The 25,505-nt window shown below is 32.5% G+C and overlaps 1 protein-coding gene across 1 annotated transcript in view; it reads left to right on the top strand.

The window, feature by feature from the left end:
- LOC132757455 (heparan sulfate 2-O-sulfotransferase 1-like) overlaps positions 1-25,022 on the top strand; it is a 48,334-nt gene extending 23,312 nt beyond the window's left edge. Inside the window, exons 5-8 of the mRNA XM_060748735.1 lie at positions 16,357-16,498; positions 18,377-18,474; positions 21,670-21,827; positions 22,571-25,022. Coding sequence (XP_060604718.1) covers positions 16,357-16,498; positions 18,377-18,474; positions 21,670-21,827; positions 22,571-22,863 — 691 coding nt within the window. The 3' untranslated portion in view covers positions 22,864-25,022. The remainder of the gene's footprint in view (positions 1-16,356; positions 16,499-18,376; positions 18,475-21,669; positions 21,828-22,570) is intronic.
- The last annotated feature ends 483 nt before the right edge of the window (positions 25,023-25,505 follow it).

Raw genomic sequence — 25,505 nt, 5'->3', positions numbered from 1 at the left:
TTGATGTTTTCTCCGCAAGAAAGTAAAGTGTTGGTTATATTGGTTTAGTTGCACCATTACATTTAATCTTCCTTTTTCATCTGCTTTTATAATTATGCTGAATTTTCACTGAAGAATCTGATAAATAGAGAAATATATCTAGAGAAAGATATCTCATTTACCCAAGTGTTGGTGTTAGCATAAGACTAGCTACAGTAATTGTTAAAGACGTTCTGTGGGTTCATTTAAGTGCATATTTCTACAAAAAGGCTTAAAGGGACTCCATTTAGATTTCTTGACATGACGGGACTGGAAATATTTTTCCACAAATTGTGTACCGTTTCATGTAGGTCTGGACAATAACTTGTGTACAAAGTTTCAGATCAGTCCATTACCCTGTTTCTCCAGAATAATCCTTTTTATATTGGGCAATATGTCGACCCAAAAATGAAAAGCTTAACATTACAATGGTTTTCACTCAAACAGGTTAAGAATTACACAAAAAAATTGATTTTCAATTTTATTTCTGAGTATATTTCTTTGTTTAATACAGATATTTCTTTAAAGTGCTTCGCTTGATCTATGTATGAATTTTAAATTTGAAAAGTCTTAGGCTTTTTGATCTCAGTGAAGTTCAAAATTTAAACTAGAATAGACTTTTTCCAAAATTGTCCTCTTTTAAAGCAAATCATGAATGAAACAAATTGATGAAAAAGGTCACCATCCTACGTTTTGAGTTATCTGCCCCTGAAAGTGAGTTCTGAATTTTGTTAAAATAGTTGTATCATAACCACTCACAGAACGAGTCAGGATTGAGTGCTTATAATGTGTGACATATTTGATGCAGATCTGCTTTTAATAGTTGTGGTCAGTGAATAGTTAAAAGTCATTTCATGCAGGGTCTGTCGGGGTAACAAATGAAAAAGACGTTTTTATTTAAAGGCCAAAAAGTAATGTAAAATTTGATGTGCCAAAAAAATGGATGAGTTGTGAACATGGTTTAACACTGACTGAATTTCTTACCTTCATTGATGAAAAAATTGTAGGTCTTTTCTTTACTTATGAAAAAATGAGAAGTTACATATTAATTAAATGGCAAAAACTAAACTTTGAGTTGCCAAAATGTTGTTAATCTATATATGATAATAGAAATGTCTACAGTTTATACCATTGTGAAGGAGATATCCATATATTTTCTCCCCAATTAGGAACAAATTGATCAGTATCGTTTTTCTTGGGTCTTGCAAGCAAGTGGTTTGGTATTGACCAGGATTTGCCTGTTGTCAATGTAATTGTGAGTTATTGTTAGACATTCTTATTATATTATTGGTCCATTTTAAACCTCAAAAACTTCCTTTCATTTTCAGTTTACATCCTGAAAATTGAAAATGGAAGGAAGCTTTTGATTCAATATCAGTTAGGCATTTGGATATACTTTTGTATTTTGGCATTTTCTGCCTTAATTTTGTATATACAGTTCTTCATCCTAAGCTTTCAATGTTCTTTTATCATAATATTCATAATTAAGATCAAGAATAGATTGTTTCAGTAGTAAAATCTTTGGTGACTATTTGGGCTTACAATTTGACATGTTCATTAAACTTTATAGCATACTGTTGATGGGTATAGTAATGTTGATTGTTTGCCAATTTAATAGTTCAATACCCAAAGGACAGGAATAGGTTGTAACTTGTCCTGTTTTCAGGGATTATTTTGTTTATTGTTATATGATTATGTTAGCTCTATTGTGGTTTTCTCAGTTAAATGTTTATTTTTGAATGAGTGTGACTGCTGCTCTGAGTTAAATTAAGTGGCTTTCAGCTTTTCTAAAAGTTAAATATGTTAATTTTAGATAAAAGGTTTCATGTAATTGTAAAATAAAAAATGAAATTTGTCAACGATAAAATACATAAACAATAAGGTCCAACCTCTTAATACCACTTCATCTACAGGTCCGCTTAGAAAAGTTGACCTTTTTCTTTTCCAGACTTTCTATTTTTAGAACCCAACATCTCTGATGTGTTATAAATAGCTCTAGAATTTTCTCGACAATCTGCTTTCCTGTGATTGGGATATAACCTTATTTGATTATACTAATGAATTCTTTCATCGGGATTATTTCTAGTACCACATGATGGTACAGGATAATATTTGGTCCTGTGATCCGTGATCATATCAAACAGAGGGAAACAAATAAACTGCTTTAGTGGCGTCATGGCCGAGTGGTTAACGACTCAATGATCGCTAGCCGCATGGGTTCAAATCCTGTCAGGGGCTAGTTTACAGTTGGTATCTTGAGCAAGAAACTTTACACTTATTGCTCAGTACTGGTTGGTTCCAGGAACGATTTGAAAGTGTGTTATATTAGCTTATATAGCTTCCTACACAATCCAACTAAAAATAAATTCTATATAAACCAAATAAACTGCATGAATTGGTTTTGATATTTGTAGTAATTTGTGGCACTAGAATTATAATTGATTAATTATATCATAATTATAATTAGAGCTGTCATTGATTCAGTGCAAAGCATATCAACGATATATCGATATCAAGTAACTAAAATCAACGATACACCGATATATCGATAATATCCTATACTCACTTGTCTGTCATTCACTTTCATACCTGTTTCAATGATTTCAGTCAAAAACATGTTCTGTACAGTGTCTTGTCCACTGCATGATTTTTTCTAGACAATATTTTTTGTCACCATTGCTATGAAATAATTCTACTATATAACAAAAGCATAAAATTAGATATAAATAATAGTTTATGCATATATTTTGGGTGAATTGTATAATTTCTAGACATTTAATTTATAAGTCAAAAGTATCGATTTTTTAAAATGTGCATCGATTATTGATCGACAAAAAAATATCAACGATACATCGATATTGTCGATAACGATGACAGCTCTAATTATAATAGGATGACCAGTATATCAATTTGAAAAATAGCTTGAAATAAAATTTAAGGCTATACCAGCCTACACATTAACAAAAATACTGAAATACATTACTCAAGCAATTACCAGATCCAGGGATTTTTCCGAACATTACTGTTGTGACACAAGACAATGTTGAATAACATTATCTTTCCTATTTATATTGGCTACTGTATTAAGTTATGCAGTAGATTATGCAAAGAAGAAACATGTTTTATTGACACTTTTGTTAATATCCTTTCTTAAATTCAGAGGTCATGTTGTAATAATAGACCAAACTAGAATACTATATACATTTTTTTTAAAATATATATATACTGACTGAATAGCAAACGATGCTGACATGCCAGCTGAACTTGGTGACCGCAGTCACTCTGCACTGGATGCATGGGTAGTACACTCAAGTCTTACCTCTAGCAGGCTTAAAGTTTAAGAAAAATTTCTGATGTATAATCCTAGTAGAAGAGCAAACAGTTGTCTCCCTTACTCATACATGTACCTACTATCAACAAGACATCAGTTGTATACTGTATTTGTTTTAATACTGTATTTGGTTTAATACTGTATTTGGTTTGATACTGTATTTGGTTTGATACTGTATTTGTTTTAATACTGTATTTGGTTTGATACTGTATTTGTTTTAATACTGTATGTATTTGGTTTAATACTGTATTTGTTTTAATACTGTAATTGGTTTTATACTGTATTTATTTTAATACTGTAATTGGTTTTATACTGTATTTGTTTTAATACTGTATTTTGGTTTTATACTGTATTTGCAGGTTTAATACTGTATTTGCAGGTTTAATACTGTACTTGGTTTTATACTGTGTTTAATACTGTTTTTGGTTTAATACTGTGTTTAATACTGTAATTGGTTTTATACTGTATTTGTTTTAATACTGTATTTTGGTTTTATACTGTATTTGCAGGTTTAATACTGTATTTGCAGGTTTAATACTGTACTTGGTTTAATACTGTATTTGGTTTTATACTGTGTTTAATACTGTTTTTGGTTTAATACTGTATTTGTTATCCTGGAGTTAATTGTCTGAAAACAAAATGTAAAAGCTATCAAAGCTTATTTTTGTCAATGAGTCCAGCTGAGAGCTAATCATGATATTCTTATCATTGAAGGTTTTTATCATCAGACAATTTCTATTGTTGTATTAAAGTGAAGTTTTAACAGTACAATTAGGCAAAAAATTCTTTTGATGCTTTATATGGTACAGGGGAAATTAGGACAAAAAGTAATAAAAGAAATAAAACTGTAATTACTGTGATCTGTGTCAATATTGTCATATTTAAACAGCTTCCTTTGATCTACATGATCAATTCATTTAATGAGGCAAAAGACTTCCAGCAAAGGTTTTTAATTCCAGTTGCTAAGGTTTTAATTCCAGCACTTTGGTTTTAATTCCAGTACTTTGGCTTTAATTACACTCTTTATCCTTTTATATGATGTTATTGCAAGATTGTAATCTGAAAAATGCATGCATCAACAAAAACACAGTCTTTTTATTTACATATTTTTTTACCATAGTAAATATAGAAAATGCATGGTTTCCTTTCTATATAGGTTAAATAAATGTAAGTTTTTGTCTATCTCTAACAGTGGTCAATTGATAAAATAAACTTGCTCTTTGATATTTCAGAGGGATTAAATAGACTATAAGAAAGTCAGAGCATCTGATATTGCTAGACTTATGGTTTAAATTCATTTGTACTGGCTTATATTCTTGTCAGACCTCACAGATGTACTGGCTAATGTTCTTGTCTGACCTCACAGATGTACTGGCTTATGTTCTTGTCTGACCTCACAGATGTACTGGCTAATGTTCTTGTCTGACCACACAGATGTACTGGCTTATGTTCTTGTCTGACCACACAGATGTACTGACTAATGTTCTTGTCTGACCTCACAGATGTACTGGCTTATGTTCTTGTCAGACCACACAGATGTACTGGCTTATGTTCTTGTCTGACCACACAGTTGTACTGGCTTATGTTCTTGTCAGACCTCACAGTTGTACTGGCTTATGTTCTTGTCAGACCTCACAGTTGTACTGGCTTATGTCCCTGTCAGACCTCACAGTTGTACTGGCTTATGTTCTTGTCTGACCTCACAGTTTTACTGGCTTATGTTCTTGTCAGACCTCACAGTTGTACTGGCTTATGTTCTTGTCAGACCTCACAGATGTACTGGCTAATGTTCTTGTCTGACCTCACAGATGTACTGGCTTATGTTCTTGTCAGACCTCACAGATGTCCTGGCTTATGTTCTTGTCTGACCTCACAGTTTTACTGGCTTATGTACTTGTCTGACCTCACAGATGTACTGGCTTATGTTTTTGTCAGACCTCACAGATGTACTAGCTTATGTTCTTGTCAGACCTCACAGTTTTACTGGCTTATGTACTTGTCTTGACCTCACAGATGTACTGGCTTATGTTCTTGTCAGACCTCACAGATGTACTGGCTTATGTTCTTGTCAGACCTCACAGATGTACTAGCTTATGTTCTTGTGAGACCTCACACATGTACTGGCTTATGTACTTGTCTGACCTCACAGATGTACTGGCTTATGTTCTTGTCAGACCTCACAGATGTACTGGCTTATGTTCTTGTCTGACCTCACAGATGTACTGGCTAATGTTCTTGTCTGACCACACAGATGTACTGGCTTATAATCTTGTCTGACCACACAGATGTACTGGCTTATGTTCTTGTCTGACCTCACAGTTGTACTGGCTTATGTTCTTGTCTGACCACACAGATGTACTGGCTTATGTTCTTGTATGACAACACAGATGTACTGGCTTATGTTCTTGTCTGACAACACAGATGTACTTGCTTATGTTCTTGTCTGACCTCACAGATGTCCTGGCTTATGTTCTTGTCTGACCACACAGATGTGCTGGCTTATGTTCTTGTCTGACCACACAGATGTACTGGCTTATGTTCTTAATGTCCTGGCTTATGTTCTTGTCTGACCACACAAATGTCCTGGCTTATATTCTTGTCAGACCTCACAGATGTACTAGCTTATATTCTTGTCTGACCTCACAGATGTACTAGCTTATATTCTTGTCTGACCACACATATGTACTGGCTTATGTTCTTGTCAGACCTCACAGATGTACTGGCTAATGTTCTTGTCAGACCTCACAGATGTACTGGCTTATGTTCTTGTCAGACCTCACAGATGTACTGGCTAATGTTCTTGTCAGACCACACAGATGTACTGGCTTATGTTCTTGTCTGACCTCACAGTTGTACTGGCTTATGTTCTTGTCTGACCTCACAGATGTACTAGCTTATGTTCTTGTCTGACCTCACAGTTTTACTGGCTTATGTTCTTGTCAGACCTCACAGATGTACTGGCTTATGTTCTTGTCAGACATCATAGTTGTTACTGGCTTATGTTCTTGTTAGACCACACAGATGTCCTGGCTTATGTTCTTGTCTGACCTCACAGTTGTTACTGGCTTATGTTCTTGTCAGACCACACAGATGTACTGGCTTTTGTTCTTGTTCTGACCTCACAGATGAACTAGCTTATGTTCTTGTCTGACCTCACAGTTTTACTGGCTTATGTTCTTGTCAGACCTCACAGATGTACTGGCTTATGTTCTTGTCAGACCACACAGATGTACTGGCTTTATGTCCTTGTCAGACCACACAGTTGTACTGGTTTATGTTCTTGTCTGACAACACAGATTACTGGCTTATGTTCTTGTATTGACAACACAGATATACTGGCTTATGTTCTTCTCTGACCACACAGATGTCCCTGGCTTATGTTCTTCTCTGACCACACAGATGTCCTGCTTATTTTCTTGTCTGACCACACCGTCTGTACTGGCTTATGTTCTTGTCTGACCTCACAGATGTACTGGCTTATGTTCTTGTCTGACCACACAGATGTCCTGGCTTATGTTCTTGTCTGACCTCACAGTTGTACTGGCTTATGTTCTTCTCTGACTACACAGATGTCCTGGCTAATGTTCTTGTCTGACCACACAGATGTCCTGGCTTATGTTCTTGTCAGACCACACAGATGTCCTGGCTTATGTTCTTGTCTGACCACACATATGTACTGGCTTATGTTCTTGTCAGACAACACAGATGTACTGGCTTAATGTTCTTCTCTGACCACACAGATGTCCTGGATTATGTTCTTGTCTGACCACACAGATGTCCTGGCTTATGTTCTTGTCTGACCACACATATGTACTGGCTTATGTTCTTGTCTGACCTCACAGTTGTACTGGCTTATGTTCTTGTTAGACCTCACAATTGTACTGGCTTATGTTCTTCTCTGACCACACAGATGGCCTGGCTTATGTTCTTGTCTGACCACAACATATGTCCTGGCTTATTGTTCTTGTCTGACCACACAGATGTCCTGGCTTATGTACTTGTCTGACCACACATATGTACTGGCTTATGTTCTTGTCTGACCTCATAGTTGTACTGGCTTATGTTCTTCTCTGACCACACAGATGTCATGGCTTATGTTCTTGTCTGACCACACAGATGTCCTGGCTTATGTTCTTGTCTGACCACACAGATGTCCTGGCTTATGTTCTTGTCTGACCACACATATGTACTGGCTTATGTTCTTGTCTGACCTCACAGTTGTACTGGCTTATAAATGTTCTTGTCTTACCACACAGATGTCCTGGCTTATGTTCTTGTCTGACAACACAGATGTCCTGGCTTATGTTCTTGTCTGACCACACAGATGTCCTGGCTTATGTTCTTGTCTGACCATACATATGTACTGGCTTATGTTCTTGTCAGACAACACAGATGTACTGGCTTATGTTCTTGTCAGACCACACATATGTACTGGCTTATGTTCTTGTCTGACCACGCATATGTACTGGCTTATGTTCTTGTCTGACAACACAGATGTCCTGGCTTATGTTCTTGTCTGACCACACAGATGTACTGGCTTATGTTCTTGTCAGACAACACAGATGTACTGGCTTATGTTCTTCTCTGACCACACAGATGTCCTGGATTATGTTCTTGTCAGACAACACAGATGTACTGGCTTATGTTCTTCTCTGACCACACAGATGGCCTGGATTATGTTCTTGCCTGACCACACAGATGTACTGACTTATGTTCTTGTCTGACCACACAAATAAGCTGGGTTAGATAAAGACTGGTGGATCAGTACTGGTATTTTGCATGATAGCATTATAGGGCAGTTCATTGCCTTTGCTTTATGTTGAGTTATATACTAAATCAAAGCATCGCCTGATTATTGTCAGAAATTTCATATAATGTTTATAATTTGGTGTGTTGCCAAGATGTCTGTACTGAAGAGCTGTAATATTTAGAAGAAGATCTGTAAATTATATAATTAATATAGGACCCTTAGTTTTGAGACATTGGAATAAAAAACAACAAAGAAACACCAAATTTATAAATGTAGCAATTATTCAGATATTATACCAGTTATAAAGCATTGTCATTGTTTTCTATTGTAATGATTTGAAGTTTGTACCATTAAGGCTCTTGTATTTTAAATTGGTCATAAAATGTGCTGACTTAATTCTGTGGAAATGAGACAATTTATTTAATGTCAAGCCTGGCTGTCTTGGAATTGATAGATTGTTGCTGAAGAAAGCTTTGAAAGTATTTGATTTTTTGTGACCTTCCTTAAAGCCTTATACCATTAGTAATACATTTGTGTTTTACAAGAGTTTTTAAACACATACAATATTAGGAAATCACAGAATTGATATAGTATTCATAGTAGAGTGATTGCTGCTCAATTTATGCATGTGAACAATTAATATTAATAATATTGTGAGTAATTAAGTAAATAGTAAGTAATTGCTGTGATTTGTTATGCTTAATTAATTGTTTATGTCTCTATATTTGTAAAAGTCATCTTCAGTCTCATAATCTTAAGACATATTAAAATATAATTTTTATTCAATATACAATTTAAAAAATGATTTTTAAGAAACTGACATATCACACATGATATACATATGTTGATGATTTTTTGGAGTTAATATAACTGTATAATATCAAGTTGACGTATTCTAACTGTTAGCTCAGTCATTTTTCATCATGATATAACTGAAATGACATTATTTTCCCTACAGATGTACAATAAATATGTTTGTTACTCATTATGTAAATTAAGATATATAACACCCTCCTTCTGCATTTAAAATTGTCTACTGTAATTTAGGATTCTTAATTCAGGGTCATAAATGCAGGTCAGTGACAAAGGCCAGTTACTGGAGCATATAGTCAAGCAAATTTAAAGTGACCAGCCTATAATGCCCTGTTTTACTACCAACTACTGTTAATACTTATAGGTGTCACTAAAAATGTTTATTATGGATTTGTCAGTTACTTGTGCACAAGGGGACTATGTGCCCATATTGTTATGGTTTTTGACTTCAAATCACTTGCCCCTCACAGCTGTGGGTTCAAATCCCTCCAGAGATTTTTGGTTTCTTCATGTGAGGAAGCTTATTCAGCTATAAGTTTATGGTAGTCATCAGTGGTTGTGTAACTCAGATGCCTCAGTGCAGTTTGTGCCTGAAATAATGCATGATGGGGAACCTGAAGTCTTCCTCCACTAGTAGTGCAGTTGCTCGAGTTTTGGTGATGTGACTTAAAGTAAAACAAAATTTGTGGACAAATAGGTCATTATAAGCATTTATACAAAATTACACATTTTAATGAAATAACACTTACAAAATGCCTGTTGATTGTATATTCTGAGTGAAATACTGTTAATTTTTAATTAAGTTTTATTTTTAACCAAACCAAACTACACAATTGTTTCATGTCATTATTATTGTTTAAAGATCCTGTAACACATTTTTTTCATGGTTTTATTTCATAAATATGACGCTCAAATTAAGATTTGTCAATCTTGTAAGTTCAAATAAGCATTTTTTATAAAGATATTACCCAATTTAACATTTTGCGTAAATAAAGGGAGGTAATTAGAAATTTATTTTCTATAAATTCCAAGTCAAATTTTCCAATAAGAAATGAATGCATGTAACTTATTCATTAAATATAATGTGCACAAATATTTGCAGTACACATTTTACATATTCTTGGATGTTTGAAAATTATTTTATTTGCATAATTATATACATATATAATACTTTGCAAGTGTATGATACATACAGTAACAATATCAATCACAAAACATACAGGATCTTTAAACATATGCGTTAAATTTGCCAATGAGAAAGAGTTATTTAACTTGTGATATCTTCAAGCTGACTTCTGCAGTAAAATTTGACACTATGATAATAACCATCTGTCTGTAAATACTTCCTCATTATAAAATTTCCTGTAAAATCAAAGATTTTTTTTCCTGATATACAAGAATAACTTTATATCTCACTTTCCGCTGCTGAATTTATCTATTAGTTATTTGAGGAATTACATATTTTCCAGTCTTTTTGCTAGCTGTTAACTAAATTTTTCTATGTGGAAGATTTTTTTTCAAATTCAAGTATGAAAAGGATTATAACTATATTTCAGTGCCTGACTTGGCTGATAATTAATTTATCCAAATTAACCTAAATCTTTATAAAAATTTATTTGAATTTTAAAATTCCTTTTCCATTATATGATTAATATACTAAATTTTCCAGTTTCTTGGCAATATTATTGTTACATTTGCAAGATACATGTATAAATCATATACATAAGAAATTTCTAGTCTCTTAATACAAGGTTTTGTAATGTACAAATATTAGAGTTTTCTTGAAATCTCTTCCTGATAGTAAAATTCTTAGAATTGTCTTTATTATTTAAGTTCTGTATGGCAATATTACTACTATAATTATGCAGTGAATCTATAGCCTATAGAGATACATTATTACATGTGGTCACATATATTATTTATAGATTCATTATTTTTCGTGGCATTGTTCAAACACCTATATTCATATGTAATATCACAGTGAAATGATTTATATTCAATTATAGTGAACATTTCATGAACATTGGGCAGAATTCTCAGTTACAGAAGGCAGGCATTCTGGGTTGTAGACTAAAACAGAAGTGACTTTATCTTGACATTTAGATCCTGCAGTGTGATCATTAGGATGATTTGATTCAATTTAGATTGATTTTATAGATTAGATCTTGTAGAAGATGTGCATGCAGAATATTTATTTCTGTGTTCCAGGAGTACCTGCAACATGTATATAATGTCTAATCAAAGTGCTGCAGCACTGAATGCGACGGACATGCAACCGGAGAGACATTAATTAAGGCTTCTTTTAGAAAAACAAAACAAAACAAAAACAAAACACAAAATATATAACAGAGAAAATTTGTTCCATACAAGTTCGAGATTTGTAGAGCAATATATTTTGTGTCCCAAATTGATATAATTCAGATTTTCTACTTTCAAGCACTTAAATACAGAATGAAATTTATGCCTAAAAACTCTGGTCAAACTTGTAAATCAGTGTCCTTATCGATTTATTCTAAGAAATGATATGTAAATAGAAAAAAAACTATCAACGAAATATTTCTAGAATAAATCCAGGCAAATAAACTTCAAACATAATACATTATACATTTGATAATGCTATTTAGAATTGCTTCGAGTTATATCATAGTGGGCATACTGGGGTCCTACATATTACCGGACAAAATATGAAGTTTTTTATCTGTAACTTTTATTTAAAATAATACAAAAGAATGGAATTTTACCCAAATAATTTTGGGGTTTTATTGCACGTAAACATTCCTTTATCAAATATGAAATTAAACATTTGACCGTAGAAATGTGTCTTTAAAGAAGGGCATTATAAGAGGAAAAAAATCGTGTAAACAACTCAATTTACCGGACATTGTGTTTCAAAATGTTTTGAAGTCGTGAATTAAAATTAATTCTTAAATAACCAGCAAGGAAACTACCACTATTAAATGGCAAGGTTAAGATATTTGAAAAACCCAGTATGTCACTAGAAATAGACACGACAGCCATGCCTGTTATGAAGAGGCCAATATATAGGGTGTAATTGAAATTAACACTTTTAACTCAATTAACGTATTGATCCTTTATGATCCTTAAACGTATAAAACATTTTAATATTCAAATGGAATTCTGTTCTTTGTCATGCAGTTTCCTTTCGGTCATCATGTAGCATGTTACAAAAGCCATAAAATCTATTTTATTTACATTTCATGTAAAGTTTCCTCCCATGGGCGTAACCCGTTTCCTTGTATGTTTTTTTTTAATTTGCATTTCTTTGTAAAAGACAACAAAGAGATACTGTTTAGACTAAATTTAAAATAACTTTTTATCATTGAAATATGTTACGATTGTCTTTTGAGGTAACGTTGAAAAGAATTAAAAGTAAAATCTATCTAAAAAAACATTAAGGGTCTCAATATTTGGGCCTGCGCAGAACAGATTATTCCCCCGCATGACCAGGTCATGAAATAACTAGTAAACAAAAGGGCATGTTAGTAGATAAAGAACTGAATCAACAATATTTACTTGAGAGAGGTTTTGTTGTTATTTATTTGAAATAGAAAGTGTGTGTTCAATTCAGAATGTATGATTTTTGAATCGAAGCAAAACGGAAAGCACTATTCAGCAGTAATAGCTTTTGTCCGGTAAACTGATTGTCCGGTAAATATGTAGGACCCCAGTACAGACAATAAAATATAAGTCATTTGTATTTTTATTTCTCTTGGATATGTCTCATTAAAAAAAATTGGTTAAAATCATCAGCAATTAATAGTGTATTTCTTAGATTTTTTTTATTTACAAGGTAAAGATGTAGAGGCCAGAGCACATCGTTTTTATTTTAATTTAAATGTCACTTAAGCACTACAGTGTTTAGTTGTCCTTTTCAACTTCACACTAAATTCCATTTTCAACTTGTTTGCTTCTTACAATTTTATAGCATTTCTAAAAGTATTGCATTACAATCCGCTGGTTTATTAATTACATGTTTAATGTGTACTTCCTAATCGCCTGTCCAAAAATCAGAACAGGTGAAGCAGAATCTATTTTTAGAATAGCGAAGGTTAACTCATATCATGACCTAGTAAAATATGTAAACAAACCACAAGAATAGGAAGTAGAACTGATATTATAACTTCCTTACCATGAAAGACTACATGGCGGTAAAGTGTCTTACATGCATTTTCAAAAATAGATATTTATACTAGCCATTGTACTGTATCTAATATATTAATAACTGCTGAATATTCAGCTAAACCCGCGGTATGAGTCACGAAAATAGTTCTTCTTTTATTAATGCGCGATTTATCCTAGAGTCACGAAAAAACTTTTGATTTGTTAATAATAATGTTTTGTATAATGTAGAAATATTTATTTCCTACTAATAATGTCTTGGAACTCAGAGGTTACACCTTTATTGAAGTATAATTTGCTGTCCTACTTTTTCGACAGCGGTAAATCGTTTCAGCAGTAATTTGCATATTGCGCAATAAATACTACGGGACTACAACGTTTTTATCAATAATATACGTTCATATTTTAACTTGGATAACTTAATTTGAAATTGAAAAGGCTAAATATGGAAGACATTAAGATATCCAGACAAAGTATGGGAGTTTTGAAGGATCAAATTCATGTACTATTTCTTGGGCTGTTAATTGGTTTAGGACACATTGCGCGAGTGTAGCCAACGAAATCCTATGTGTAGATGACTTAGCTCTGAACGCGCCTGAGGGCGCGTCCGTCGCAAAAATGGCTTTGTAAAACAGAATGGTATGAGGAAGTAGAAGTGTGAGAGGAGGGGGTAGGGGGGAAGGGTTTAAAAGGTGTCAATTCAATAAGTGTTTTAGATTTAGGGTCAGATTGGTTTAGGTTAGATTAGGAAGTAATAGAGATGTAAATCACACATTGTAACATTGTTGACATAGAGGATATTGAATGAGTGTAAGTTCAATACTGAATTTATTGCACGGGTTGAATAAAATCATATTATGCGATCCTCTGGCGAGCATAATATTATTTTATTCAACGAGTGCAATAAATTCAGTAATAACCTTACACGGATTTGATATTCTATTTATTACATACCCAAAATGAAGACCGTTAAAGTGAAATAAGAGTCATTTTTCATTGACGCGCCTATAGTATAACGTTAACATTTAGCGCGTCTTTACACTATGTTTGTATAACGCTAATGACGTCACGTCAAAATATATGCACGGCCGTGCAATACCATATTTACGGAGTCGCAAAATCGGCACGGGTGTGTGATAAACTCAGTTACTGTACTGAATATAATAGATTGTACAACTATAGGTGTCACCTCTGAAATGGATTAATCCACCTTTACAATTTCTATGCAAGTGGATGACTACTAATCACACTTCTAAATCCCCATAAGGTATAAGTGTATTGCTGATCTTTTATTTGATTTACAAATAAGGAAGAGTCTTGACATAGAGTAAGGTTTTATGGTTTACACTGTCAATATGGAAATTGTTTTTTTTCCCCTCAGTTTAACGTTTCTCAGAGACTGTTACTCCCGTATTTGGTTTCCGACAACATTTTATGATGAATATTAAAATGGCGTCCCTCGAGTAATAACATATTGCCAGGACACTCATAGCACCCAAATCCTATTTGGGATGAGGAAATCAGTTCTAATCTAGAGTGATGGTTCCTCGAGGATGTAATTTTCACATAAATTCTGACATTCTAGCGTTTTTCATCTTTTGAGAAATGATTGGACTAATCCCAGGGTGATAAATGCTTTTATTTATGCATAATATTATCTGGACTGGAAACTTTCCTACTTGTCTTTTTTTGTCCTTTTTTTATGGGAATATATCTAATTGACTGCTTTTATATGGGGAAATTTACGTGTTTCATGGAAATTTACATGTTTCATGATCTAAGTGTTAACTGGTTAAATTTATTGACTAGTAGTTTTTGATTTGATGTGATGATTTTGGTGTTTGCAACTTTTGAAATAGAAAGTTTTGAAGGGTCGTTGTACAGTTTGAAAAGACTTACTTGTAATGTACTACATGTATATTTATTTATTCAGGGGTTTTGTAGAGTGATTGAGATAGTCTTGTTCCTTCTAATATTCAGATTGGGTGAAATACTTAATGTAATAGAGTTATATTATAATAATTGTTATGAAATATATTCATGTTATTATATGTATTTCATTATTACACTAAATGTCATTAAAATCTAATGGCATATATACACTGAACTTGTTTGAAATGTTTACAGTCAAACCTGTGATACAAGCAAACCTGTTTCACAAACCACCCTTTTATACTGGGTTGAACACTACTATATTTTCTCATACGACACTATTTCAGTATTGTATTTTTCATGAACCATGCAATGTAACATATGAAATATTGAAATTTTCCTTCCAAAAGTTTGTTTAAATTCAGAAAAGACAATCAATTTAAGGGCATAAAACTTGATGTGATTTTATTGTAGAACTTTCTTGCCATCTTGCCGTACATAATTAAATAATCCAATTCTGTAACATTTCCTGATTTGTAATAAAAATGTTGTAGTTTCTGGAGGAACTCCTCTAGTCAGTGTTTAATCAAGATATTGGAGAAATGATGGGAAAATTTACGAGCAAAAATATTTTTAAGAAATTACACATTACAAAAGCCTGTTTTAATCTGATTTATACATCATGATCAGAGATGTGGTTACTGGAAGTGTGTTTAAATTTATTAAGCATGATGTAGAAAAAAAACTAGTGGGATTCAGTTTCAGACTTAAAAAAAAACAATTACTGTAAAGAATTTATGGCTCTGCCTGTAGTTGTAAGCTAGTCAACATCCAAATTTATAATGACTTTAAATTATTTCGAATATAAAATTACTGAAGTTTATAATATCGATTTAATAAGTTATCTGTAGCTAAATTTTAATGCTATGTATAAGGTTTCAAATTGAATATTTATAATGACACACATGTATAATTTTTGAGAACCTCAAAATTTGAAATTTCCATAGGTTAGGGTATCCAGACATTGGCCGAAGTTATTTAACTTTAAGGTTTTTTATACTCTTGATTAAGCACTCTTTTTATAAAGCCAATTAAAAATAATTGTAAATTGAGGGTTTTCTAAGGTTTCCTAACATTTTGAATTTACACCTATGAATTTCTAATTAATTAAATTAAGTAAAATTGGAAAGTTATCCAGTTTATTCTATGGAAGGATAGTGCATGGTTCTACTCGGAGCTGCCTACCCGTGCCCAAACTAATACACAGAGAGGAACTTGACATTTCCTTTACCGGGTAAGCTAAAATGTTGCCTCAATATTTTTATTATGACACTGACAGTCATTCTGTTGTGGATTTACTTAAAAAAAACCTGACACAAAAAAAGAAAAAGAAAGAAACATACTAATGTATTCTAATTTTGTATATTTTCAGACTGGGATTTAATGAGAGAAGACCTGTCTATATCAACATCATCAGAAAACCTCTAGACAGACTATTGTCCTATTATTATTTTGTACGATATGGTGACAACTTCAGACCTCATCTTAAACGGAGAAAAATGGGAAATCAGATGGTATATTGTCTAATTATTGGTGGGAGATTATCTAAGTTATGTTGGTGCTTAGCTGTAAAAACAGATTGTTATATAATATTGCTTTATGCTTTAATCCAACATAAAGACGATTTAAGATTTTCCATAAGGAAGTTTGCTACACATAAAGATGTCCCATCTAACCCTTGAATAGTGCATGCAACTTCACTTGTATAGACTAAAAGTTGCCATGACAACCTTAACACAGTCAATGTAACATCAAATATCTTGCCGGCGCGTGATTTGGTGCATTTTTGTCTTGGTTTAACAAAATCACATTCCTTTTATTGTTTTCAAATTTTCTTATAAAAATAGCTTTTCTGATGTACAACATGTCACAGAGCTTTAAGGGATTAAAAATAACGTTTGACTGAAGTGATAGTGTCATGTTTGAATATCATATTCTTTTTATAATTATCAAATTTTATCTACCTAATAAATAACGTGCCAATGACCAAGTCTATAGTCGATTGTTCTAGTCTAATGACAGGAACCAAATTCGGGCAGGGAACAAGAGGTATCATTAAAATACGCAACGGACATTTTATTGACGATACAGACACAGCGGAAATATTTTTTGCAAAACAGGCAAAACGTGTTTTCGACATGTAATTCATGAAAATAATTAACATTTCAGTTATAAAACAGATCAACTGATTGAAAAAAGTACGCTTATTTTATATGTATCACAAATGTTTGCAATAAGTTATTTTGAAGGATTCTGTGACTGACGATTGTTCTCTTTCACCTTGATGTTTTACTACATTTAGTGGTCCTATACCTAGATTCTAGGCGAATAAAATTATGCAATCTTTAGTTTAATCAAATAGTTTATTCTTTTATAAATAAGAAAACAAAACGTAACTAAGAAATATCAATTTATTTATAACTATTATTTGATATTACAGACATAATTTTGCTATTTGTTTGATAAGAGGCAGTTCGTCCTCAAATTCATTCGAACGAACATTATGCAATTCGCACCAATATTTAAATGGACATATTCTCGGCACATATTGTCTTGAATTCATTTTAAGTTTACCAATCATTTCAATTTTTCTTGTTATCCAATTTATTTTGCTTCGACCAGACGTAGTAATCTTTGTTGCAACAGACAAACATTTCAGACTTTCAGACACATACCAAGAACATGGAGAAAAAATTAATAAGTGCTTCCGATATTCAACTGTAATAGTGAACGATTTTCAATTCAGATTTTGTACATTACCTGTGACTGTTCACATCATTTGGCGGCGTCTTTGATATGCAGCATCAACATTTAACTTGTAAAAATATATTATACAATATGTAATTCTTCATTTGATAATTGATGGCATTAAATTAATTTTGTGCTATGTTTCTTATAATATTTGAATAATGCAATCTCAAGTTAATGTTTAATTTTGATATTTGATATTGTGATATTCAAAGGTTAAGGGAATTTTAATGTTAAGCTGTCAACATGATAGGACCTGATTAGACGTGGCCAAGTGGTTAAGGTAATTGACTTCAAACCACTTACTCCTCACCTCTGTGGGTTTCGAATTCTGACAGGGACTTTATGTGAGAAAGCTATTCAGCTAACTTTTAGAATGTTGGTGGTTCTACTTAGGTGCCTGTTTCATGTCTGAAATTATAAATGCACAGAAGGACATCTGAGGTCTTCCTCCACCAGTAAAGCTGGAAAGTGGTCATATGACCTATACTGTGTTGGTGCAACATAAAACCAAACCAAAATTATACAGTTGGACAGACTTGCCTTGCTCTTTACAGTTGTCAAAGGCTTATCAGTTCCAGCAGGACAAAGGTTAAAATAGTTTAAACTTACCATACATATAAGATATTGTATTAAATTTTCAGACATTTGATGAATGCGTAGCGAAGAACCATAAAGATTGTGACCCTGTCAATCTATGGTTACAGATACCTTTCTTCTGTGGACATTCTTACAGATGCAGGTAAGTTAGACATGAAGTCCTTTCTAGGCAAGTGGCTGAGGTTTTAAATCCTTTTAATTAATTTGATACTCACTAATACAGTATTAACTACAGTACACCACTCACTGATACAGTATTTACTACAGTACACCACTCACTGATACAGTATTTACTACAGTACACAATTCACTGATACAGTATTTACTACAGTACATCATTCACAGATACAGTATTTACTACAGTACATAACTCAATAATACTGTAATTACTACAGTACACAACTCGCTGATACATTATTTACTTCAGTACATAACTCACTGATACAGTATTTACTACAGTACACAACTCACTGATACAGTATTTACTTCAGTACATAACTCACTGATACAGTATTTACTACAGTACACAACTCACAGATACAGTATTTACTACAGTACACAACTCACTGATACAGTATTAACTACAGTACACTACTCACTGATACAGTATTTACTGCAGTACACCACTCACTGATACAGTATTTACTACAGTACATAACTCACTGATACAGTATTTACTACAGTACACAACTCACTGATATAGTATTTACTACAGAACATAACTCACTGATACAGTATTTACTACAGTACACAACTCACTGATATAGTATTTACTACAGTACACAACTCACTGATATAGTATTTACTACAGTACACAACTCACTGATACAGTATTTACTACAGTACACAACTCACTGATACAGTATTTACTACAGTACACAACTCACTGATACAGTATTTACTACAGTACACCACTCACTGATACAGTATTTACTACAGTACACTACTCACTGATACAGTATTTACTACAGTACACTACTCACTGATACAGTATTAACTACCTATAGTAAAAGACTCACTGATAGAGTATTAACTATAGTTCACAACTCACTGATACAGTATTTACTACAGTACTCTACTCACTGATACAGTATTAACTACAGTACACTACTCACTGATACAGTATTTACTACCTATAGTAAAAGACTCACTGATAGAGTATTAACTACAGTACACTACTCACTGATACAGTATTTACTACAGTTCACAACTCACTGATACAGTATTTACTACAGTACAAGACTCACTGATACAGTATTAACTACAGTACACTACACACTGATACAGTATTTACTGCAGTACACCACTCACTGATACAGTATTTACTACAGTAAAAGACTCACTGATACAGTATTAACTACAGTACACTAGTCACTGATACAGTATTTACTACAGTACAAGACTCACTGATACAGTATTTACTACAGTACACTACTCACTGATACAGTATTTACTACAGTACACTACTCACTGATACAGTATTTACTACAGTACACTACTCACTGATACAGTATTTACTACAGTACACTACTCACTGATACAGTATTTACTACAGTACACTACTCACTGATACAGTATTTACTACAGTACAAGACTCACTGATACAGTATTTACTACAGTACACTACTCACTGATACAGTATTTACTACAGTACACTACTCACTGATACAGTATTTACTACAGTACACTAGTCACTGATACAGTATTTACTACAGTACACTACTCACTGATACAGTATTTACTACAGTACACTACTCACTGATACAGTATTTACTACAGTTCACAACTCACTGATACAGTATTTACTACAGTACACTACTCACTGATACAGTATTTACTACAGTAAAAGACTCACTGATACAGTATCAACTACAATACACAATGCAAAGATACAGTATTTTCTACAATACATGACTCACTGATACAGTATTAACTACAGTACACAATGCAAAGATACAGTATTTTCTACAATACATGAGTCACTGATACAGTATAAACTACAGTACACAATGCACAGATACAGTATTTACTACAGTACAAGACTCACTGATACAGTATGAACTAAAATACAGAACTCACTGATACAGTATTTACTACAGTACACCACTCACTGATACAGTATTTACTACAGTACAAGGCTCACTGATACAGTATTAACTACAGTACACTACTCACTGATACAGTATTTACTACAGTACACTAGTCACTGATACAGTATTTACTACAGTACACTACTCACTGATACAGTATTTACTACAGTACACCACTCACTGATACAGTATTTACTACAGTACACTACTCACTGATACAGTATTTACTACAGTACACTACTCACTGATACAGTATTTACTACAGTACAAGACTCACTGATACAGTATTAACTACAGTACACTACTCACTGATACAGTATTTACTACAGTACACTACTCACTGATACAGTATTTACTACAGTACAAGACTCACTGATACAGTATTAACTACAGTACACAACTCACTGATACAGTATTAACTACAGTACACAACTCACTGATACAGTATTTACTACATTACACAACTCACTGATACAGTATTAACTACAGTACAAGACTCACTGATACAGTATTTACTACATTACACAACTCACTGATACAGTATTTACTGCTTGATTACCTACAATATCAATCCATAACAGTAAATATTACTGTAAAATATAGATAAACAAGGGCAGTCACTGTGCAGATTAAATGAATGCTCAAATTTATACATGATTTTTACTTTATTGCCTCTGGTAGTGAATTAAGATAACAGAAAGTTGCCAGAACTTGATAGATTAAGAAAACTACCTGAAAAAAAACTGTAGAATTGTTCTGATATAATGTTAATATGATATTAGAGAAATTTATATAGATGTGATTGTTAATTTGTTACTCATTATTATTTGACATCTTGCAGCTAGTTTCCATATTCTCTGAATGAAGCCACCCTTGAAATGCTTCAAGTAAAGTCAGGCCTGTCTGACAAGCCTGTATAAACTGTTGTTAGCATATATTGTAACTCTCTGATGTATTGTTATCTAACTATAATTATAGTCTTTAACCGTTGTAATGGACTGTGGCAAAATTCAACAGTTGAATAATTTTATTACATAGACAATTATAGTCATAAGTTAACTAAAGAAAACCAGTAACATTTAATAACAATTGTTGCTTGGCTTTGTTTTACAAGGCCTTGCTGCTTATTGTATTTTAGTTTTGAAACAAGGCAGATTGGTCTGACGCAGTTAATGTGAAGAATGGTTCTCATTTTAATCTATTGTAATAGATGGTATATGATATTTTGTCATGTTCAACAACTTCAGGCAGCCTGGTAGTAGATGGGCCCTGGAGCAAGCCAAGTTTAATCTTGTCAACAAATATCTTTTGGTTGGTGTCACAGAAGAGTTAGGGGACTTCATAGCTATGATGGAAGTGATCCTGCCGAGGTTCTTCAAGGGGGCGATGGACTTGTACCTCAATGGTAAAATAACAATTAAATAGGTTTCTATAATAACAATTGTATTAAAACTTATAAGGATCTTACACCGGATGCCGGTACAGACCGGATTATCTAGCTGGACGGTAATGAGAGGTAAGATCTAGATATTCCAGTCTGTTATGGCAGCTGGCGTTTGATTTTTTTTCTAGCACTTTATATAGAAATCATATTCTGGAAAGAAATTACGAAAACTAATATTTTCATTAGCACATTTTTCTTATAGTAGTGTATAAATTTCATAACAGTAAAATGAAGGCATTTTAAATAAAGAATGAGACCTACACATCAGAGCAAGAAAATTGAAACAACTTAAAACTAAAATACCATGTTAAATCTAGTGGTGTTATGATGATATTTATATTAACCCTTTCACTGCCATAGGGACGGCTTATGTCGTCCCTGTTATTTTCAGCGTATTTGCTATATGGACTGCTTTAGCCGTTTCTATAATAATAATAGTAATAATAATAAATTAATAATAAGAATAATAAAAATAATGATAAATATAAAGAATATTATACCATCAACAATAATAATTTTTATACTCACAGATTTGGTAACATATATAATTATTATAATACTAATAGCAAATAATAATAATTATATTAATCATTAATATAGTAATTTCTTAGAAAACCCTGTGGCAAATAGGTGATCAATTAAACAATAACCCTCTGGCAGTGAAAGGGTTAAAAAAAAAATTTTGATGTATATATAAATTTCAGGAGAAAAATCCCATCTTCGTCAAACAAACAAGAAAGACAAGCCCAGTGAAGATTCCATAGATAAAATACAAGAATCTACAATTTGGAAGATGGAGCACGAATTCTATGAATTTGCGTTAGAACAATTTCATTTTCAAAAACGATTGACGTTTCAAGCTATAGACAAGTTAGATGACATGGGTTTACAGGAAAGCTCAAACAGTCCCAATCAACAGACATATTTGTTGTCTGACGGACATCTATACATTCAGAAAGTATTACAGTTTCACTACGAGAAAGTGCGACCACAGTGAGTCTGAAATCCAGGTGATGGTTTTGGGGGGTTTGAAGAATGAAAATCAAATGAAATTAGTGCCAGTTATATTATAGAAATTAGAATGGTTCTGTAAGAATTTAAAATATGGAAGTAAGAGTGTAGGTTATTACTTGAATAGATGGTTTGTATTTAACTTATTTTCAAGTTTCTTTACTCTTACTGTAAGATTTTCAAGTGAAGGAGCTAGTCTGATAAATGCAGTTCTGTGATTGGTCAGTATTTCAGGAACATGTTCAGAAGCAGTTAATCAGATGCTTATATTTTTGTGTATTTGGTGATGTTTCTAAATATAGATTTGTAGTATGAAGTTTTATGTAAAAGCTCCTGGGAGCTTGTAACTACTGTGATTGGTGTATATTTTCATTGAAGGGCTTTGATTGGTTATGAAATAATGTCTGGTTAAGAGAGAATTCAGACATTGAGAGGGTGATGAAATGTCTCGACATTCCGTTTCTCCTTAGATGTGACGAGAAATGGTTATAACTGACTAATATAGGCATATGTGCAGATATTTTAGAATTTTTTATGTATAATGTATTTTTTTCTACATTAGTATCATTGATCTAAGAGATCGATCTTTGTAAAGTGTCATTTCATTTTGACATACAGTAGTTTATTGCATATTCTGTTATGTTTATATATTTGCCATAAAATTGCTGACAGTGCAGATTTTTCAGATTTGAAATGCCAGAAAAAAATCACATGGTTACTATTTTTAGACAATTGTTACAAGAAATTAAGATGTACACTATTCTAAAGGTATATTTATAAGTTTTTTTTTGTCAAAATTTTATACAATTTTGAAATTACTTCTTTGCCAATTTAGAAAAAAAGATAATTTTATTTTAATACTGAGATTTATATTTTGTACTGATTTTTTGTTTTAAGAATTCTCCCAGAGAGAGCGAAGTTGTCAATAACACAGTGTGTTATCCTTTACTATACTAAATATCTCGGATGGAATAATTGTTAAATTCTTGATGAATTATTTTCAATATTATATACATGGCATGTATAAGTAGCCGGAGTTTTAGTCACTTTTGAAATTAACCTTACTATGGAGAGGACAATGCTCCGTGTTGTTCAGTCATATTGACTGGTAGATTATGTTAACATATATATACACCTGGAAATAAGTTAAGCACACCTGGCATTTTTGCTTCAATTTTGACATCACCACAACTGAAAATTTAAATTTTATTTTGGCAATCTGTAGTCAACCTGCAACAACTGAAACAATCTCTGCACAAAAAATGGCAAAATTTACCTCAAAATCGCATTAGACTCCTTACTTGTAGTGTGTGGAGAAGGAATGAGGCTGTCATCCGGGCACGTGGTGTGTAACGTGGTGGTTACACACATTAAAAATTTGGCTACATATTGTCATTTTAGGTTACGTAATCATCAACATTTACCAAAAATATCCACCAGTAAATATTTTGTAAACACTTCAACACCATACTTATAAACACTTAAAATTTTGGTAATAAACAACACATTTGGTTATGCTTCAATAATTTGGTTAAGAATAAACAAAACTCATAAATTTACTTGTTTATGATTACTAAATTGGTAACGCTACTTATCAAATTACTATTTCTTAGTTCAATTATGTCGTCATCTCATAACAGTGCTTTCAATCACAACCAATTTTAAATTTCCGGGATGTGCTTAACTTATTTCAAGGTGTATATATAGACAGGTAAATTATGTCATCATATATATATTGACTGGTAGATTAACATTTATTTACTATAAAACTATAAGTTTATTGCCAAAATTTACTTCTGGTCTGCAGTCAAATCTGTGGAACAAAATATTATGTAAAGACATGTATAACAAATTAAAACAAATAATTTTGTTTACTTTGAGTATGTTACATTTGTAATAATTCAGTTTACAGATTGTAGTAACGTAGCCATTCTTGTTGTTTATTGTCATATATCAATTTTCTTTGTTGTTTGGATATTTAACAATATGCAGTCAAATTTGAACAGTGATATATTTTGTCAATATACCACACAAGGGCCCTGAGTATTTATTAATTTTAATGATAAAAATAAATACTGTAATTAAAACAGCTAAAAAATAGACATACACTTTCAGAATTTTTTTTTCTACAGATTTTGTTGGTTCAATTTATACAGTGTAACTTCCGAATTCCGGAACTTCTGAAATCCGGAAACTTCTAAAAACCGAACATTTTTTTCGGTCCCGATTTTTCCCCTTCTATTTTCAATTAATATAATACTTCTGAATTCCGGAACTTCTAAATTCTGAATTCCGGACGATATTTTCGTAAAATTAGAGTCAAATCAATGCAATTTTACCTCCAAAAACCGGAAATATCCAAAGGTGTGAAATACTTTGTAATACGAGAATTTTTACCCTGCAGGAAGATTTAATCTCCCTATCGATCGTTTACTAATTAGCGGTGATCGTGTAATTTGACACGCGTTAAAATCACAAACTGTGAAGTGATGCGGTTAATCAAAGTAATTTACGGCGGTCAGTTAATTTGGAGTGTTTATTAGCGGATTAAAAATTTAATGACAATTAATTGGACAATGTATGCATCAAATGTCTTAAGGGATTTAATTGCATTTTATGTAATAATAA

Source organism: Ruditapes philippinarum, unplaced genomic scaffold, assembly GCF_026571515.1.
Source record: "Ruditapes philippinarum isolate M1 unplaced genomic scaffold, ASM2657151v2 ctg697_1_1_1_1, whole genome shotgun sequence".
Taxonomy (NCBI): Eukaryota; Metazoa; Mollusca; class Bivalvia; order Venerida; family Veneridae; genus Ruditapes; species Ruditapes philippinarum.
The sequence above is the reverse complement of the archived record's forward strand: the minus strand, read 5'-3'. Positions and strand labels throughout refer to the sequence as shown.